This window comes from Pholcus phalangioides, unplaced genomic scaffold, assembly GCF_987345545.1.
Source record: "Pholcus phalangioides strain wild (caught in Gottingen) unplaced genomic scaffold, Ppha-v1.0 ptg000003l_1, whole genome shotgun sequence".
Classification (NCBI taxonomy): domain Eukaryota; kingdom Metazoa; phylum Arthropoda; class Arachnida; order Araneae; family Pholcidae; genus Pholcus; species Pholcus phalangioides.
In genome coordinates this window covers 16,543,522-16,564,949 of record NW_028301596.1, presented here as the reverse complement: position 1 = coordinate 16,564,949, position 21,428 = coordinate 16,543,522, and the positions used below count along the sequence as shown (strand labels likewise).

Here is a 21,428-nt window from a genome sequence, read left to right as displayed (position 1 = left end):
ACCAGTTTTGAGAGTAAAAATTCAGTGCGCCACAAAATAAAACATCTTAATATTTATTTCGACAATCTGTCCTAAAAATACCCAGTTATAGACAGTTGTTTCCCTGTCTCTGATAAGGTCAACGAAAAAGAATCATATTGACAAGTGTAATATTCGCTGAGATATTTGAGTTTAAAAGCGGGAAAAATTATGAAAGAACAGCATAAAGGAGAGGAAAAAAGCCTTTTCCGTTGGCCTATGCTGTTCTCCCTCAACTTGTTTCCAAAATATTTGATTTCAAATACCTCAGCGAAGATTACCCTTAGAAATGCAGAACATTTTTGGTTAACTTCAGAAGAGAATTTTCTTACTGGAAGTTAGAGGGGGGGGGGTTGTTGAAAAAAATGTATAGTTATTTATTTTCTCACATTCTGTATTTCCACTCTCAAAACTGGCACATGTTTATTTTTGAACATACTATGAAAATTTTTTAAAGTAGCACCATGCCTCTACGACGAACGGTTGGTGGGATAAAGGCCACACTAGGACTTGCAGGACACCCTTCGTAACATAATCAAAACCATGAACCAACTTCATAAAATACAAATAAACATAATCCTTTATTCATAACAAAATCCTCTTCATCCATCAGACACGCACACAAAAATAATCAATCGAACTATAAAGCGTGAACTCTACTCGTTGATGAGATTAAAAGCGTGAAAAAAAATATTTTGGTAGCGCTTTTCATTTGAAACTAATACTGTTATTCTAATCGTGAAAACTACGAAAAAAAGAAGCGTGATTTGAAATTTAAAGAAAAATTGAATCCTAATCTAGTTCAAGAAAAATAAAAAAGCTGGTGCTTTTGACGAAAATCATATGTTACCAAAAAAATATAACACTACGTAAAAATTGATAATCATATAGAGAGATATACGTAATTAATGAATTAAGTATATATTATCTATATGATCGTTATGAAACAGAAATTATAGATCAATTATCTCAATTGTGAAACTAGAAGCTGTAAAAGCGTGTACAAAAGCAGAAAATTATTATAACAATGGCAAGAGTGTGTGAGTAAATTATGCTTTCCACATTTTTTTTATTGGTGTTGCTTTATATTTCTGTACATGCACAGAAATGTTGGTGATTCCAGTCATCTCAGAAAACACCCAGATTATATTCGAAAAGTTGTTCAATGAATTATCTAATTCATGTTATCGCAAGATTTAGATTAACGACGGATTGTGGTGCCGTTAGAGAAACGATTTAGACGCAAACGTTTCAACGACCGCTGAGGAGGCATCTTCAGTACACATGGCGGGCAAGAAGGCGATGCGATCTCCTCGGTATCTTGTTTGAAATTTTTGATATGAAATTCTTAAAAGGGCGTATAAATAATGTGCGAATATTTGTTCTAGTTTTTAATAATATGTTTTCTAGTTTTATTTATTCCTCTATTATCTGACAGGTATGTTTGTACTGTATTCTTCAATTGTTTTCGATTCTATTTGATCTATGCAACGTCTGAGTATAATTGCCATCCACCTTCTTAGAGGAAAACTGAATTTTTTCTTTGTGCAGAGAGGGAAACGTATATCTCCGACTATTTGCGCAGCCGAAAGGTCAAGATTATATAAATTGGATACTCTTGCTACAACCATATCACGCATGTTTGACACCAAATTGTGGCGCAGTTTGGCTTGTTTCTTTCCTCACGTCTTTGGAGCGACTCTCGGCTTGCGCATTCAACTACTACTTCCTCTATGACTGCTGACTCTATCATTCTGGTGCATGACTCCGAGGAAATTCACCCAGACATAAAGCGCATTAAGTGGTATGGTTATAACGGAAGAGTACTATATATTGCATATTCGAAGAGCCAGTGACTAAGCATTTGTCCCTGTGAGTTCATCGATTCCCTGCCATTTGATCAATTAATCAATGAAGAGGTTAGTTCTCTCGTAATGTTGTGGTGTGTTTGAAGATGGGGGTGTGTTGCCATCTCTTTATCAAATTAAAAAAAAGTGAATGTAATACTAAAATGGATGAATTTTTGAAAAATTGTTATTTTTTCGTAGTTTTTTGGGAGAGATTTCGACGAGGTCTGGCATTCGTAGCTATATAAATTGGGAAATTTTGAAATTTTTAACGACCCAACAATGTAGTACGGCTGAGCACTACTTTAAGTGTGAATGTTCACGAGAGCTAAAATTTATCATGGCAATGATCTTATATGTGTGTGTGTGTGTGTGAGTGTACTCCTAAGTGAATTTTCTTAAGAAAAAATATGTATAGTTTGAAAACAACTTCCTATGGAAGTTTAGATATTAAAAAAAAAAATAGAGAGAGAAATGGTGAGCTTTGAGCAGAAAGAAGACGTAAGTAGGTGCAGAAAATAAACATCACAAAAAATGACATAATAATAAAAGTAAACGTGGTTAGAAACAGACAGAAAGATAGAGACAGAGAGTTAGAGCGATCGAAAATTAGCATTTGTGCCAGGCCAAACTACCTCTAAAGAAAGAATATCAGTTATATTTCCGTAATTATCAGTATTATTATTATTAGTTGGTGGCAGAAGGCTGCAAAGCTTGTGTTCAACTAATAACAAATCAGTTGCATTATTATTATATAATACCAGTTGTGCTGGACCCTGTGGAACCAGAGCGTATTGGCAGGATATAGTGAGATGAACGCCATAGCTTCCTGCGACCTCGTGGTACCAGGCGCCAAAGACAAGGAAACCTTTCAAGAACTAAAAACATTTCACAAATATTTTCTTTTTTTCGTCAACTCAAATTTTACTTTCTTTAGTCTTTTTTTTTTTTTAATATAAATAAAAATCAAATTTTTAACCGGCTTTATTTATTTTTTTGCTGGTTGTTCAAATGGCAATTTACAATATTTTGGAATTTTTCTCTGTATTTTGGTGTTTTCCTACTTACGTATTCTCGCAGGACTCGGCAAAGGCGACCTCACCATGTCCCGATACGGGGCATCGGTGATATCTTCGAAATTAATTATGAACATGCAGATGTCTCCATCTTCGTTTCGGATTGGCGCCGTCACTTGACTGCACAGAAACTTGGACCCTTTAAAACACAAATAATCTAATTTAGTATCGCGATAAGCGCCGAATAAAATAAATGATACGATGATATCACTGACTCAACACTGATTTTGTTCCCAAAGATATTTCAGTGATTTCGAGGTGCTGAATTCGAATCTTGCGTTGGTTTTGTCAGATTGATTGCAATTTCTGAGATAAAACGAAAATTGGCTTTCAGTAGTAATACATAAGCAGCATAAAAATCACATTGAAACAGTGAGTTATAAATAACATACAGTAAATCAGATATTTCAGTGATTTTAAAGAGATTTCGGGGCACTGAATCCGAATATCCTAATCTGGCGTTGGTTTTATCAGATGGGCTAATGAGATTACTTTTGAGATAAAGTAAAAAATAAATTTCAATGGAAACATATAAGCATCATAAAAGTCACATTGAAACTGTGCGAAATGTAGATCAATAGCAAACTTGATATCAATACACATAGACAAGTGATGCCTCATGGTGATATAAATGTAATAATATATTGAATGGAATAGAAAAAAATAAATACAAAATCAAAAGTATTCGACAGAAGAAATTCAGTGGCTTCAGACTACATTGAAATAGTGAGAATATGCATTATTTCAAAAACTAGCCAATCCAACAAAAGTAACACTGGTTTTGAAATCAGCAGTGACATTAGATGGACAATGCCAAATTCGCAACGAGGAAATAATTCTCTAATAGATGGACGCTACACAACAGCCGTAGATTCCATCTATGTTCAATAGATTGCGAAAAATCACTTGATATTTGGCCCAGGAAATTTTTGTATTGACGGTACTATTACCTTTTGATAAATAGAATTAACGCTTTGATACTTGAATAAAATGCGAGAAACTAACTTTACTCCAAAGCCCCGTTTATCCTATTCCTAAATTGAATTGATTCGAAAAATACTCATTATAATAGCATGTAATCTTTTCCCAGTGAAAATAGAATTCCTAATTATATAGCAAAAATATTCAAGCTCATGGCTATGCTGAATATTCATTGACTTCCTCTCCTCATTTCGAAGTTCACCAAATTTCTAATAATCCACTCTACCAAGTGCATTAAAAGTTAATTGTTTTCTAACAACACAAAAGATAATTAATTATTCGCGGAACAATGAAAAAAAAAACTGTAATAGATGGAGGAAAAGGAGCAAAAGGTCCGTTCAAAGTGGAAGGTTGCCCTCGAATAACGAAAACAAAACTAAGAATAAAAGAGCGCGCATAACTGTTATATATATTCTATATTTAGGATGTGTACGTAAGCCATTGTTGATCCAAAAAGATTACGACTTGGATCCGGTCCATGGGGGGAAGACTCTTGTTTTCCGCTCGATGGAGGCGGAAATGCTTTCTCTCTCTAACACTAACTGTTAAACTAAGAAAATAAAGTATAGAATGTGATATTAGAAATGAAAAGAAAACAGCACGGGTCGTGTCAAGTGCTCCAACCTGCTTCGCGACTGTTTCAGGAACAAAAATAATACGTGCATAAAATGAAATGCGGAAGCGATGCTTTATTTGGGCTTTGAGACTTGCATTGATTAGAGAATTATTTTCTTAATGAATGAATCAAATCGAAGAATCATTCTTAATGAATGAATAAAATCGAAGAATCATTCTTAATGAATGAATAAAATCGAAGAATCATTCTTAATGAATGAATAAAATCGAAGAATCACTTTTTAAATGAAAGAATAAAATTGAAGAATCATTTTTTAAATGAAAGAATAAAATCGAAGAATCATTTTCTAAATGAAAGAATAAAATCCAAGAATCATTTATTAAATGAAAGAATCAAATCCAAGAATCATTTTTAAATGAAAGAATAAAATCTAAGAATCATTTTTTTAGAATGAAAGTACTTATCAAGCATTCATTTTAAATAAAAGTGTCAAATCGAAGAATCATTTTAAATGAAAGAATCAAATTGAAGAAATAGTTTTTCAATAAAAGAACCAAAGAACTATTTTTTTCAACAGAAGAGTCAAATAAAAGAGAGAATTGTTTTTCAAATAATTTTTTCATAAAAACAAATCAAATTAAAGAATTTTTTTTTTTTAACGAATTGAAGAATTTTTTAAATGTAAAAAGGATTTATTTGCAATGAATAACAAAATCAAATAATTATTTTTCCAACGAAAAAATTAAATCAAGAATTATTTCATACATAGTGATTCCATAATTACTCTTGCCGCATCCTACTGGTGAACCGTTCATCCTAGAAGCATAATTCCAATGGAAAAAAGTATATATATATATATATATACACTCATGTCCATAAATTGAGGATAATGTCAGCTCCGGCAAATAAAGGTTCAGAAACAAACTAGACGTTACTTATTCATAACGCCCATTTATTAAACAAAAGATAAAGAACAAAAACGATGGTGTATGTATGATACCATTCATAAAAACTACGATTTTTGCTTCCTGGAGCAATTGTAAAAAATATCTCCTTTACAAAAACTTTCTATTACATGGTTGGTATGATGGTTAATACATTGTATGTCTCCCATGCGATGAAATACAGTCCGTACAACGCCTAGGCATGCTGAGTATCAAATTATCGATCTGATCTTGGGGAAGATCATTCCACTCAGCAAGCAATGCTTTCCGAAGTTCCGGTACACATGTAGGAGGTGGTTGACGGACTGCAACTCGTCGGCCAAGCATGTCCCACACATGCTCTATCGGATTCAAGTCAGGTGAGAATGCTGGCCATTCTATACGGGTTATATCCTCAGATTCAATGCATTTGTTCACGATGTTTGCTCGGTGAGGCCGGAAGTTGTCATCCATAAACACAAATTCTGCGCCCGTGGCGCCCCTAAACAAACGTACATGTTGTTCCAGAATGATGTCCCGATAAATTTGGGCTTTCATGGTTCCGGTTTGAACATGCAGATCTTTTCTGGAACCCAGTATAATTCCACCCCAAACGAGCAATGCTGCACCACCGTAACGGTGCCGTTCAATGATGTTGTCTTGGTGGTAACGGGTACCTGGCGTTCTCCATATGAAAGTCCGACGTGAATCAGACCCCAAGCTAAACCTGGACTCGTCGGAAAACATCACACAAGCCGACTGTGACGATGTCCACATTCCATGTTCTCTACTTCAGGCTAATCGCTGCCGATAGTGAGTTGCCGTGAGCGGAACACATCTGACAGGCCTGCGAGCATATAGACCAATATCTCCCAAACGACTGTACACGGTTTTCCTTGAAACTGTGGTACCCGTGGCTGCAGATAGCTGACGAGACAGGTCGGATGCTGTGCTCTGTCTGCTTCTTTTGGCAGTTACTGCCAAATACCGGTCTTCAACTTGGGGCGACCTGTACTGTAACGTCTACTGACATTTCCGTTATCTTGGAATCGTTGCCAAAGCCTAGAGATGACACTTTGGGCAATTCCAAGTTCCTCGGATACTTCCATCTGAGTACGCCCACATTCCAGGCAGCCGATAATTCTACCACGTAAAAAATCATCCACATGCGTCCTCTGTGTCATAACTATTCGCTTATGGCACTGAGCGCCTTACAGAATTCTTGTGAACAATTTTACTTCTTCGCCACCATTCCTTATATACCCCTCCCCCTTACACTCTCGTCATTGTGACGTACTATCGGCATCATCTGGTGGCTTCCTGAAATTTGCATATCATTCTTGCAGATGTGTGTGATAATTCTACAGGTGGAATTTTTACTTTAGATTTCCATTTCCGTGTGATTCCGAATTATCCTGAATTTATTGACATGAGTGTATATATATATGTATATATATATATATATATGTATATATATATATATACGGGATGGGCAACAAGTCCGTGGAAACTTTGAAAAGTGAATAAAACCCGAAAAAATAACCGAAATAACTTGGAATGGAATTGGTTGCAAATGGATAACTAGTTGATAGAATTTTTTTAAGAGAGGAAAAAAAATAACTCAAAAAACAGCCGATAGGTGACACTGGCACGAGCGACTTCGGTGGAAATATTCAAATGAGACGGTTGTAAGAACTTACGCTCCTAATCCACAACTAGTTCACCGTTGTAAACCGTGTATGTGAGAAAGAACAGCGTAAGTAAAGGAAAGAATCTTTGTCCGTTAGTTTTTAGGCAGTTTTTCCCAAATTTCCTCTCAATTTCGAACTGAAATATCTCAGCGAATACTGCGCTTAGAGAAACGTGGAATTTTCTTTGTTTTCCTGAGAAGATGCAGGTCAATAGCTTCATAATTGAGTTTTTGAGGACAGGATGTCCTTGTATAAAGTTGATTTTTATGTTTAAATAACTACAAAACCCTTTGCAATGTGAATGGCGTATCCGTGTTCTGAACAAAATTTGAATATTTTTTCTAATTGAAAGTATGCCTCTATTATCGAAGGTTCCCCAGCAGAATGCAACAATTTGAATTATGAAATTATCATGTATAATATCAGTACATATACAGTGAAACCAGTCTCAGACGGACACTGTATGAGACGGAAACCTGTCTTAAACGGAATCAAAATATAGTCCGTTCAATGATTAGTGCTTTGATTTGCACCTCTTTAAAACGGAAATCTGTCTGAAACGGAATATTATTTCAGTCCCTTAACGTTCCATCTTGTACAGGTTTCACTGTATTTTATCTACACCATTTGCATTACTACTTTTTTCTTTTTACAATACTTCAAGTTACTTTTTACTGTTGCTGGGTTTTTCAACATTTCGGAAATCGGTTTCGGGAAAATCACGGATGCTTAGTACGATCATATTACCGTTAGGTAGTTCATTTACTTCGGTCACAATGACGCCGCGGACGCATGCGCGTAGCGGGCGTAAACGACACCCCGCTCTCTACCGCAAGTCTACTAAATACGTACTTTTACGTGACTCGCGCTCAAGTAACAGATGATTGCAAAAAAAGTAAAAGTGCGTAACCCGACAACAAAATGTTAAAAGGAAGCTAAAAAAATCTTACAAAGAATGCAATTTTAAAATTTTTTATTGGTAACAGAATCCTCCTTCAACACTCATGCTATTGAAGTTTTCTCCTAGCATTTCTTTCTTTTTCATACTTCATTTTCTCAAATGTGAGGAAACGAAGACACATGTATGTGTCTAGTGGAGTTCGAAAATAGTTTTTTTTTTACCCTGAAGAGTCCTATTCTTGGGCAAGAAATGAATACTGAAACCCAAAGAAAGGATAAAAAAAAAATAGATCGGACAATTTCCTAGAGTTTCACTGCCGAAACAACAAAAAATAACAAGAAATGCAATGAACTATGTACGCCGTACGGGTATGTGATCCAAACAAAGTAACCATAAAAACTGAAGGTTTTTCTTCTTCCTGCAGCTTTTAACAGTACGATAGTTGCGAAGTTGGTTTGAAATGGTGCCGTTAGGAACCGGATCGATGATATTTCACAAAGTACTTTCCAACATGCTTTAAAGGCCAAATCACTTTCTATAACTTTTTTGCTTTGTTGTTTCATTGTATATGTTACGGTAAATGTGATAAACCGGTTACTGTACATAAATAACTGGTTATTATTATTAGACTTACCAATCGTCTTTGTAATTTTGATAAATACAGTATATCACTTTTTCCGGCGAATATGCATAATACCCACGCGTCGGTGATAAATTTAATACATGGCAGAAATTTACCGTCTATATCTGTGATTATGCGTAATACCGTAGTGTAATTGGTGAATTTGGTAAATATGAAAGGAAATCCATGAGTCTAGTATGTGTGATAAATACAGTCGGAAACCGATATAGTGATAACCAAATTTCATTGTCGTACCCCGATATAATAACGCACTACATGTATGAATTAGCATGTATAGTATATCATATATTACGATTTACAATGCTTGCCAACGACGCGATGCTTGGGTACATAATCACCGGTAAAAGTGATAATTTTTTAGTACTTATTAAATTTACCAACGACGCTTGGATACTATACATAATCGCCAGTAAAAGAGAAATATTTAGGTAAATGCATTTAACTTACCAAAATGCTCGCCGATTATATGTAATAACCAGTAATTATGTATAATAATCGGATTTATCACATTTACCGTAACGTAGGTAATATACATGAAATAATTAAAAAATAGAGAATTAATATTAAGACAAAAATCTCATACTATATCCCCATAAAAATAACTATTTATCAACAGTAATGGAAATTTAATTTTTTTTCCTCTTTTCATTTACTAACCATTAATTAATCTCGTAATAAATTATCCATTGACCCACATTTCTATGAGTTCGAAACCACAGCAATCTCTCATTTTATAGTAATCAAATAATCACGGCTAACGAAAAATACTTATCCAGCTCATTACTCATTGCAGTTATAAATGGACCTCCTCTGATGAAAATGATCAGATGAATGTATCAAATTTAACTGAACGCTTATAAATCACGGAATAATTTATCCGTTAATTGATAAACGTAATTAATGGTATAATAACGTGATAAATATCGCCAAGTTAACTAAATGTTACCATTGTTATGATCTTTAAACATTCCAATAACATCATGAAGACTGCGGTATCAGGGGAATAAATTCATGAAGTAATAAAATACAATTTGTAAGAGAGATACATTACACCACCATTGTGTTTTTTCTGACAACGAACGGAGGATAATATCCCCAAGGGTAACAGAAAAATCTGGATATTTCTTGGCTCCGTTTTGCTCCAGGAATATATCTTCTATCTATCTTCTATCTATCTTCTTCTATATATATAAAATTGATTTTCTGTGTGTCTGTGTGTCTGTGTGTGTGTATGTTCTCTATACAAATCTACAATTTTAGATCGATCGTCGCCAAATTTTGCATATATACCAAATGCGACCCGACTTGAACGATAGGCTACTTTAAAATTTCGTCAGCCCAGGGCAAATGCCCCAAATGGGCAAAAAACTGTCCAGCAACAATGGTTTTTGGGCCTCAACAATCACTTTCCGAACGTTTACTTTGGTTACCGTGGTTCCCTAGCAATGCGTTTCAGACGTGTATATGCCTTTACAACGGTTTGTCACTTCTTTAATCGTGTTATTATATGCATAATAGTTTATGCCTTTATAATGATTTGCCACATGAGGCATTTTGAATGACGTCATAATAATCAGCATCAGTTTGAGGGTCAGGCAAAGGATGAGTCCCATAGAAATCAGTGTTAAAATTGCCGATTTTACTGTAGAAATTGCGGAAATTTTGTGGGGGTTTTCCGCCCCATCAATAATTTAAAAAATTGTATTGAATTCTAGATTTTTGAAATATTCAGTTCGCTTAGAGATATACGAAGCCCAGGAGATTAAATACGACGTATTTCGCTGGACCTACGTTTGAGTTGGATATCCATGCAATAACATTGATTTCAATCAATTTTTTATTTGCATCTTCTCAAGCTCGAAAATGTGTCTGTATTGTCTTTTAATATTCAACTTCATAAATTCATATAGTTTAGGTTGTTTTAAAATTAATTATTGGTTCGTAAAGTACATCGAAGAAATTCCACAGCTTGAATTAAGCATTTTTGGAAGCAGAAACAGGCAGATGTGGACAACTTGAAGTTCGGGAGGGGGATCGAAATACTTAGCACCCCCCTTAAAAAAGGAAAAAATATATATTCGTTTCTATGTTTCTTTAGATCTAGATTTGTTTATTTAATGAAGTCGCCATATTGGCTAACTTAGACACGGTTTGCGTGTCCCTCAAAGAAAGAGGGAGATATCACGTAATCCAAAACAGCGTCATTGAAGAAAACCCGGGCAACGCCGGGTATTATAGCTAGTATATATATATATATATATATATATATATAAACCATTTTTCAGAAAAATTCGGAGTATAGAACAGCCAAAAAAACACTTTTCTTGCTATTTACTGTATTTATTGTTTTTGTTTCTGGGTAACAATGTTTGTTTTAACATGTATGATTGATGTTAATGTTTCCTGATTCGGACTTGGAAAGTATTCCTCCTTTGTTGTATTTTTTATTTTTTTGTGGCAGAAAAAAATCCGCCATGTCGACGCCGGAAGAGAGAGATGGTTACCATTACTTTCACCTAATATTTCATTTTTCTGCTTCGTTTTTTTTCTATATTATGTATAGAAACCGGATAATATTCAATTGCATATTTTAGGCAGTTCCCGTAGTTACTGCATATAAATGCGTGAAATCACCGAAATTTCAGAAAACGTGCATATTTTTAGCATTTTTTATTAATCGCATTGTACTATTGTTTTCAAAAGATTATTTTCATCTTTTTATTCTTCAAATTTAATCAAATTTCTAATTTTTCTAAAAAATATTTCATTATTAAGCATCGTTCAAAAGTAGGGCATATTTTTGAGCATTTTTAAATGCATGTTTTTGCACCTCCAAATACGCGCTTTCTTCATTTTTTGCGCATGTGTTTCAGTTTTACTGCATATTTTTCTTTCCTGCAAAGCCATACTTCATTGATTTTAACCCTTTTATATCCGACATTATGAAATGTAGAATAAGAAGAGAAAATTATATGATAAATTAAAATAAAAGTATAACTGTAATGATAATAATATAATAATAAATAACTATCATGTAAATTATTCGGTACGTCATTTTAGTTCTAATTAAAGACAAAAGAAAAACGCAAACAATGTTTTTGAAACACTTGATTTGTTGAAATAAAATTGAGTACCTTTGACAACCAGACACACCCCGCGTCTCATCTCGGAGAGATATAGAAGCATTCCCGAAGGAAGGGTGTATCCGGAAAGTTTCATTGAAATCAAAGAAACAAGATTCAGACGAAAGCAGCAAAATATATAAAATAAATTGATAAAATCACGTTGAAACATCAGCAATAGTCAATCTGGAATCATATAACGGATAAGTAAAACATAAACAATCTAAGCCAAATCTAAGCCAATCTACAGCTGTATTATTTTTACCCGTACTATATATATTTTTCTGATCCATGAGCTTCAGTTATTAGTATTATTTGTTTGATTTGAGTCTGAATGACATCAATCGGTCATTTTTTTCCATCAATTCCCTTCGCTTACAACCGATCGGCAACAAATTTGGATGATTTATATTGGACGAATGGGCGATAAATATAGCAACCGTATCCTAACTTAACCGCACATCAGATGTTTGGCTCTTCAGTAACTTCAGTCGCGTAGATCGGACAATGTTGTATCTTCGCACGTGCACCTCCTAAACATTCCTCAGAGAAAACTTATCCTTAAGGATTAGCTGTTTCATGCTTGTAATAGTTGCTCTAATTGCCTATCCTCTACAGCAGTCCCCCGTCGGTGCGTTACGAACCCGTTTTTCTATTGTGATATTATCCTCGAAACTAACTCAGATTGTTTCTGTAGTTACTATTTCACGAAACATCAACTCCGGCTATATATTTATATTGTAATTTACTGCCATTAACGAGTTGGGTTAGAAAGGAAGGCGTCATCTATGGGTGGCCGCATCAATATCATTATGGTAAAATATCTTGTTACCTAACTCTTATGCCTGTTCAGACCTGGAACCTGATAGAAACCTTCACAGAGTTAGACGAGCATCTTACCATCACACCACTCGGGCGCTTGTTTGTAGTCAGTGATATAAGGACTTGTTTTTTTCAGCAGTTCCTTCTGTTGCCTTACGACAATCTTTGATCACTAGCTCAGATAAATGTTCGTAGTCGCTGCCCTTAGGGTTTGCCCTTTCAACAATTCCGTCCGTTGTGGAACTAGCTGAGATGGTTGTTCGTAGTCGCTGGAATTAAGGCTTCCCCTTTTTTTTTCAATAGTTCCTTCCGTAATCCTACTAACCATCCCCGTGAACTAGCTTAGGGGCCGTTCAAGTATTACGTCATCATCGATGGGGGGGGGGGGTTTCCGATTTGCTGACTTTTGATGACAGCGGGGAGGGGGGGTTTGGATAATGCTTATGTCATCAACCACCCTTTATGAAAATATGAGTTGGATTCAGAGGGGCAGAGCTGATGACGAAATTTTGCTGACGGGGGGGGGGGGGAAGGTCCAAAATGGTTAAAAATTTGCTTACGTAATACTTGAACGACCCCTTAGATGGTTGTGTGTATTCTCTGGCGTTGGTGCTCCCCCTTACAACCTAATCCTAGAGGGCTAGTCCTGTTGGTTATTTTTAGAGCCAGCCCCCCCCCCCCCCACAGCATTTTGTGACTCTAGGTTACTTACTTAGAACTACTGCTCTCCAATGATGAGTAGGATGTAACACCCCCCCCCCCCCCAGATATTTCGTATTCCACATTTCCCATTAATCGCACCAAGTTTTAAATCAACCAAGTTTGAATCAACCAAGTTTTAAAGACAGTCGAGTATGTTTTCTGCGTTACATATGTATACATTTCAATGGCACATGTAATAAATACTTTCCAGATACAAGTATTATATAAGCATATGTGTTTCTGTCCAAGAAGAGAACGTAAATGGAATTGAAGTAAATTGTCCATGCAAATTTTTCAAACATTCAATGACGATTTTTTTTTTTGTTGCCCTTTCCTTGCGTTCCCAATAGGATAACGAAACGCCAGTGCATTTCTCTTCTGAGCCATTTAAAAAGGATGGAGAGAAAAAAAAAAAACACGCCATAAGTAAGAAGTTTGGAAATAACACAAGTCAAACAGAAAATCAATGCTGACATTTTGCCGAAGAAATAGTAAAAAATATCAGAAATACCCCGGGGGAAATGAATAAAATAGATACCGAGACACAAGGAGAAGGATATAAAGCACATAACACATACGCAAAAGGATTGGAATCTTTGGAAAAGGAGTCTTTGGAGAGGGGAAATCGAACTGAGAATTCGAATACACACTTTTTCATTTCCAATCGCACGTATGGATAGTTTTTTAATGTTTTCTGGCCATTATTTTTTTCTCGTTTATAGTTTCCTCTTTACCTCTTTTTTCGCTTTCTAGTAAATTGTTTTGTTCCTAGTCGCAGTATCTCTCTCGAAAACAGCAACTATATTCATTCTTTATTGCTTCTAGTGTCTGACGCACATGCCTCGAAGAAATAACATTCATTTTATATATTCATGGTCCCCGCATTCAATTAGAAAATGACATGTTATCAGTTGAGTTGCTTTGGGGAAAATATTATAAATAACATCATTTTTTGAAAGAGGTTTACGTAAGTAGTTGTTGTTGTTGTACTGAATGATTTTGTTTTTCCTGAGAAAGAAGTTTTTTTTATGAATTATAAACTTAAAAGAGGATGTGTGTGTGTTTTCCATTAATTATAGGAATGGCTTCAAATGCCGTTGGCACAGAGTTCAATACTGGAAGCATATCTTGTGTATTTAGATTGTCAGTGTCTTTAACTAGAAGTTGCTCTTTCCTGTATTTAAATATTTTATGGTAAATACTTTCATGTTGCATTTTACATGTGAATTTTCATGTTGCATAAGTATCATGTTGAAGGTCCGCTTGCTCTCTGCGGAGAGACTTTTTTCAAACCTGAGACCGGGTGGCTTTCGCTCCTCGAAGTTAGAAAACCGCAGAGAAGCACTTCAGCCAACCACCACTGTGCCGTCAATGAGGTTCGAACGTGGATCCTTACCACGAGAGTCCAGCATGATGTCCATACGACCGCACAGTGACTTGTGAGATTACTATAGTACAAGAAAAAGTTTTTTCTCCTCTATTCAAAAGGCACTTAATTATACTTTTTAAGAGTTTACTTCGTCTTAATTGCGTTCTCGCTCTCTTCTTGTGCTTCGTCACGCAACAAACTGTGAATCACTATCACGGTCGCTGAAAATTACTCCATCGCTAACTTCGTCGTTGCCTTCGAGAATTTCTTCGTCTGCACCATTTTTGTCAGCCGCAATGACCTTTCATCCCCACAAATTTCGTTTCATAGGGACCAGTAATTGGTTCTGATCCAATCGACCAAACACCAATTCGTTTTTGTGTTTTAGTAATTTAAAAACGAATTTATTACGGAAATGACAGGTCTTTTTCCCTAGCACCATGAAGACAATGACCCCGAACTCCGCAGCTGAAGGAATGAAGTTCATGTGCGTAGGTTTAGAAGACGAGGCCAAAGAATGGAATTGGTTGAACCTTACGTGCACGCTGCTCGGTAAAGCTATGGAATTTGAAATGATAAAGAAAACTCTGCACTTCGAAATCCAAAATCCTCAATAACGTATTACTTACCATTAAAGCATGGGTTCGCAGCTGCTGTTCCGTGGAGCTATGGGGGGAGGGGGGAGGGGTGGCAGCTATTTTGGGGCTCCTCATGATCAAACGACGCAGAACCCTTAAAAATCCCGGAACTTAGAGAGCTTTCATACAAGAAAACTTCCTTATTACTAATACTTGGAAAGTTGTTCTTTAGCTTGAATTTTAACGAGATTGTGTGTGTGTGTGTTTTGAAAAAAAATCAACGGATTGAGAAAACAGCATTTATCAGGGAAAGAAGTATTGTCCGCTAATTTATGCAGTTTTCTTTTCTGAACTTTCCTCCAATTTTTGAATTTAAATATCGAAAAATATCGTTGCAACGTATTCAAAATCTCATTTTAAAATAGCGTTATAGAGGGATTTATCATAGTGATGGGTATCGTTGTATCGCGAGGTGTTTAATATTAGACTATAGGCAATTCCAACTTGTAAGTTGGATTTGAAAAAAAAATGTCGTTCTAAAGAGAGAAAGATTTATCGTTATATCGCGTATCGTCGTAGAGGCAGATTTCACTGTATTTTCGTCATTTCACGCAGAAGTATCTAAATTCTGTGCACAGAGAAACAACAGGTCTGTGCAGATGAAATAAAAGAGAATGCACCCATTATGTGGCAAAAAAAAAAGCTTGAGGGCACAAATTTTATATTCAGAAATAAAGTTCTTCCTATCCCCGTGGGAATATCGATGCTCACCTATGACCTCCCCACCCAATATAGAACCAGGCTTCCTGGACGGAGATATTTGGTGGGCCTCCTCTATAATGAATTTATAGTGTAGAAAACGAAACAAAAATAATATTTGTTTCGGGTCCTCGTGCTAGAGCCCCTGCCAGGCCTGAACTTTGTGTGTGTGCGTGGGGGCGAGAGGGGGAGGGGGTCCTGGTGCTCGCTGAAACCACTGAGAATGCATGCTTGATTTCGCACGCAGAAATTTACCGATAACTCTTATGAACACCCTATGATTCAATGATTAGCATCATGATTATTTCTGTTGAAGAATATGTCAGAGTTCTTGTACGGGAGCTTTTCGTGTGTGTATATGGTGATGGTTGTAATCAAACCCCTTGATTCGCTTTCTGGACATTTTTTATCCACTAGAAGTGAGGGTTCTTGAAATGCAGAATTTACGTGTATTTTGCAGGAGACATCCAGGGCTATCTAAGACACACGAGTCCCATCCGGGCAATGGCCTCCAGAGTTTGCAGTAGGGACCCTAGGCGGGTATCTTTAACGTGGGCCTTCGGATCAGACTGTTAACGGACCCATCTATTATGAATTTGTGGTGTAAAACACATGTCGGACTTCCAGGTTGGCTCGGAGCTCCCTGTCAGCTCCCTCCCCCAACATTTTTTCTTGTGAGGGCCATGCGGGGGAAACATTGCATAGGGGCTTCCACAATAAAATCTGGCAAAATGATGATTTATGACAATAAATATGTTTTATTAGAGGTGGTGCCAAGCCCTCTTTCAATTTGGCCTGGGGCTAGGATTCTTTAGAGGCAGCAGTAGGGACATTTTGTTTTGGATAAATATTCAAATAATTGTTTGAGTTACGAAGAACAGCTCAACGCCATCATGGATTCCGCGCGAAACATTTCCGTTGGAAACCCCAGCATTAAAGTACAATCAAATACTTTTATGCCGACACACCTTATAATTCGGCATGAAAAGCTAGAAAAAAAACTACTTCCTACGAAAAATCTGATAAATCTTTATAACCCTATATCAGACCTATGGCACACTATATGACTATATGAGAAAATCCTATATCCATTTTTATGGAACATAGTGCATGCTATAAAAATGGTTTTGAAGCGTTAAAACAAATGCGACGCTTGGGATCAAATAAATAAATGCAACGAGAGAGAGAGGCAATACACACACATTGTGCGGAGCTCTATTAAGAATCGTATTAGATTTATGCACTGACACGTAAATACTTCCATTGTATGCCGCTATAAATATAAGTATTGGCTCTGTTTATGAATTTATGAATAGATATACATGAGTATTATGTACGCTCTTGAAAATTCGTGTACAAAAATAAAATCCTCAAAAGTTTCTTGGTTTCTAATACCCTAAATACAGGGTTTATCCGGATCAGCATAACATATATGGACAAGACCGATTTCTCCTTTAGGAGTTGTATATTATAATATATAGCTCAAAACTGAATAAATATTTCAGAACTTTCTCTGAAACTTCCATCTATAAATTCCCTAAATTCCAAAAAAACTTTTCTACATTTCGAAACCAAGAAAAATGGGTCTTGTTATCCCATTTCCGTGCAGACAGAATCTTCACGGCGGATGAATCTTTCATGTTTTCTTATATCCACTTGAAATATTGAAGTCATGCCAAGTATGGAATATGGTCTGACTTCTGACATGTATAAACGACGACGACCCAAATATCTTCTGATCGCAAGTCGGACAATAAAACGTTTTTCCTTTATCGTCTTCAGGACATCAAGGGGACTTGCGAGACAGGAACAAAGACGTTGGTAGTGTTGCAACGGACATCTTGGAACTACCCTCAGTGTTTCCTAACGGGTCATGTGACCTGTCATTCCAAACTCGAAGAGACTGGAAAATGGTTGTTGTGTTATTTTATTTTTTGTATGTGGGACGATAATTCTGTATATATAATTTCTGAAATGCTCCAGAATTGTATTCGTATTTCTGGTCAACCAACGTGAGAGAGATAGACGACGACCTCATTATCAATCGGCACCAAGCTAATTCGAATGACAATGATTGGAATGTCAAACAATTTCATTTCTATTTTAAATGCAAAACCAGATTGAGAAACGTAAATTAGAATGCGAAACCAAATTGAAACACCGGTTGGAAAATGCAAAACCACATTAAAATACCAATTCGAATGCGAAACCAAATTGAAATGGCAGTTGAATGTGACCAAAACACCCGAGTGGCGTGGTGGTAAGATACTCGTCTACCACCGTGAAGTTTGCCATCAGCTCCTAAGTTCGAATCGGGGGAGAATATAGATAACAAAAAGTTTTACCCTATATTCAGCTTGAGACGGCCATCGGCAGATGATGCCTTCATTTCCAACCCAACTCGTTAAAGACAATAAATTGCAGTATGAAGATATGGCCGGAATTGGTGTGTCGTGAAGTAATAGTTGAATGGGAAATCAAATATTGAAACGCCGGTTTGAATGCGAAATAAAATTGAAACGCTTGTTAGAATGCGAAACCAAATGGAAAAATCAGTTCGAATGTTCAAGTCAAATTCAAGTCGAACTTGAAATGTCGGTTAGAATGCTGAACCAAAATGCTAATTGGAATCTAGAACCAAACGGAAATATTAATTGAAATGTGCAACACCCGAGTTGCGTGGTGGTAAGATGCTCACCACGAAGGTTGCCGTCACGGTACCAGGTTCAAACCCGAAGGAGGATATAGAGAAAATATTTTCCCTAACGAGCTTGACGTGAGAGACCACATTGATAGGTATCGCCTTCATTTCCAACCCATATCATTGATGGCAGTAAATGGCAATATGGCCAGAGCTGGTGTTTGGCTAAACAGTTGAAATGTGAGAAACCAAATTGAAACGTCAATTGGAATCCAAAACCAAATTCAACGATTCCCATTGTAAGGCGAAGACAATACAGAACAGTGGTTAAGTAACTTTCTTCACCAGGACAATGTTGAACATATCTGGATGTTCAATTGCATCAGTATAATCTGTATTTCGGTATCAAACACAATCGTTTAGCAATACACGCTTGATTCTACTACCTATAGTGAAATACTAATACCAGTTTTTTTTTGAAAAGAAAATAGCAATACTCATAATTGTATATGATGCCACCTATCGCTGAAGTGTGAAATTATCCACTCGAAGAGAAATCATTTCTGAATTTCCAATAAAAAAATAAAAGTGAATGAAAATGTCCATTAATAACGTGGTATCGTTGAGAGATGTCTAGACTCTGCACCGGCATTTTTCCCCACCCCAAGCATATTGATTGGTTGTACAAGGAGAGGCATATGTTCTATCCACCGTCTGTGGAATCAATTAAATTCGAGTGCAATTCGCTGTTTGACACGATGTTCGGGTAAATTGATCACACTCGCTTTCGGATTCTTGATTGAACCATTACCATCGATTACATGACCATCACCTGCTGTTACCACGCTCTGGTAATCATGGTATTGGGAAACGTCCTCGATCATTGCTGAGGTCGAGAACCAAAGTGGGGGAAAAAGGACAATGGTTTTTCAATAACTGGTCTCACTTATGTCCATTTCGTTACACCAAAGGTGGAAAGAGATGGCGCATTAGTTCTTCCGTATTCCAAAACTGCTTTAACTCGTGTATCCTACTGTTTAAAAAATTTGTTGGAGTATGTTTTGTCATTTTATATGCAGGGACCTAAACGTTATTGTAGATTTCTTGTACTTTCTTTCATCATGTCTCTTAGTACGAGTGACTTTCTGGGGTAGTAATTCACTGAGATCGTCTTTTACACCATCCATCTATAACAAGTGTAAGTTTCACCTTTGTGTCGGGGAAAAAATCTCATAAAAACTGAAAAGTTTCAAAAACTTACTCTTTTCAGTGCCTCCGGAGATTAATTATCTCATAATGTTTTTACAGCCGTTGTCATTGAAAGACAGGTTCTCGAGCCAAAGGTCCATAGTCGATATGAGTTACGGCCCTTTAAGTTCAAGGGTAGTAGTGATTTGCTTCGCTCGGCGGTGGACCGGAGTTCAGGAGAGGTTCCTTGAGTGATCTGCCTGAACTTTAAGTAAAGTGGTTCACGTATCAAGGATTACAGTTGAAGAACCGTTCATATTAGCAGCATGATTAGCAAAGGGGAGAGAGATTTCTACAATTGACATTTGGATGGGAAAAATCATCGTAATCGAACTGGACGGATCGATTACTGGGGGTTTACAGACGTTGAAACACGGCAACCAATCACCGGAATCCGTTTACACGATTCAGATTCAGATATTCTCCAGGAAAAATCGATACGCTCGTCATAATTCTAGGTTTCGGCTGATGTTGAATTTTCGTGTAAATGTCATCGCGGTATTGGCTTATCATCCGCGACATGTCACTATACACGCCGACTGCAATTTCTCTCCACGGGAACAAACGACGTGCGAGGTCTCCACGAGAATAGAGGGAGAAAAAAAGTATTCAATTTCATGAATCATTCATCATGGATCGACCTGATGATATTTTACGCTCAGCCCATATCCTTCATTATGTACAATATCTACATCATCTAAAACTGAACCTCTCGTATACTCTTTGGTGGTTATATGTTTTGTCTTCGGTCCTAATAGTGAGATGCCACGCGATGTCATATGCAATATCAATCGCGATATGTCTATTATCATGGAAATTGGAGATTTTCCTTCATCGAGTACTGTATTGTAATAATTTCTAAGCTCATGGCATTGCTGTACAAGGGAACCAAGAGAATCGTGTATTCATATTTTGCATACGAATAATCTGATTGAGACGCATTCGGTTGCGGCGATTGAATCAAAGCGAATGGGAAATGTGAATATTTAAACACCATATATACGCGTATTTTAAAAACTTTCAAAAACATTAGGGAATGTATGCATTCTGATTCCATGCACTGGAAACAAATGCCATTACTTTTCAATGATTAGAAAACTCATTATAATCTCATATTTGGTGATTGCCACGTGACTCATGGCACTTTTTGCATGAGAAGCGGTTCATTTTTTTAATATTCTATTATTATACTTTCAAAAAAATAGATATTCTCTGGTTCCTATGAAACCCCCTATCAAATTAAAACAGAAATATCTGTAACAATTCTGTAAGTAAGAAATATGTTAACTATACAAATATAAATACAAATACAGAGATAGAAAAAGAGAGAGGGAAGAGAGAGAGAGAAATATGCAAAGGCCATACAATTCTCAATGAATTTCCTTGATATTAATTAATAATTCCAAGTGTTTACACGGTAAACAATTTTCAATTATTTATCAGTCATTAACAAAAACCCAGTCTTTTAAAAAAAAACCAACAGCAACAGCACGTTATTGGAATTTCAGATTAAGTAAAATAACGATCGTA

At 36.3% G+C, this 21,428-nt stretch overlaps 1 protein-coding gene across 2 annotated transcripts in view; it reads right to left on the bottom strand.

Annotated features, from left to right (window-relative positions):
- LOC149088174 (voltage-gated inwardly rectifying potassium channel KCNH2-like) overlaps positions 1-21,428 on the bottom strand; it is a 424,575-nt gene that overhangs the window by 260,396 nt on the left and 142,751 nt on the right. For both annotated transcript variants that reach the window (XM_089245265.1, XM_089245276.1), the window contains exons 3-4: positions 2,934-3,080; positions 2,627-2,743 (exon numbers count right to left, since the gene is read on the bottom strand). In XM_089245265.1, the coding sequence (XP_089101391.1) occupies positions 2,627-2,743; positions 2,934-3,080 (264 nt within the window). The remainder of the gene's footprint in view (positions 1-2,626; positions 2,744-2,933; positions 3,081-21,428) is intronic.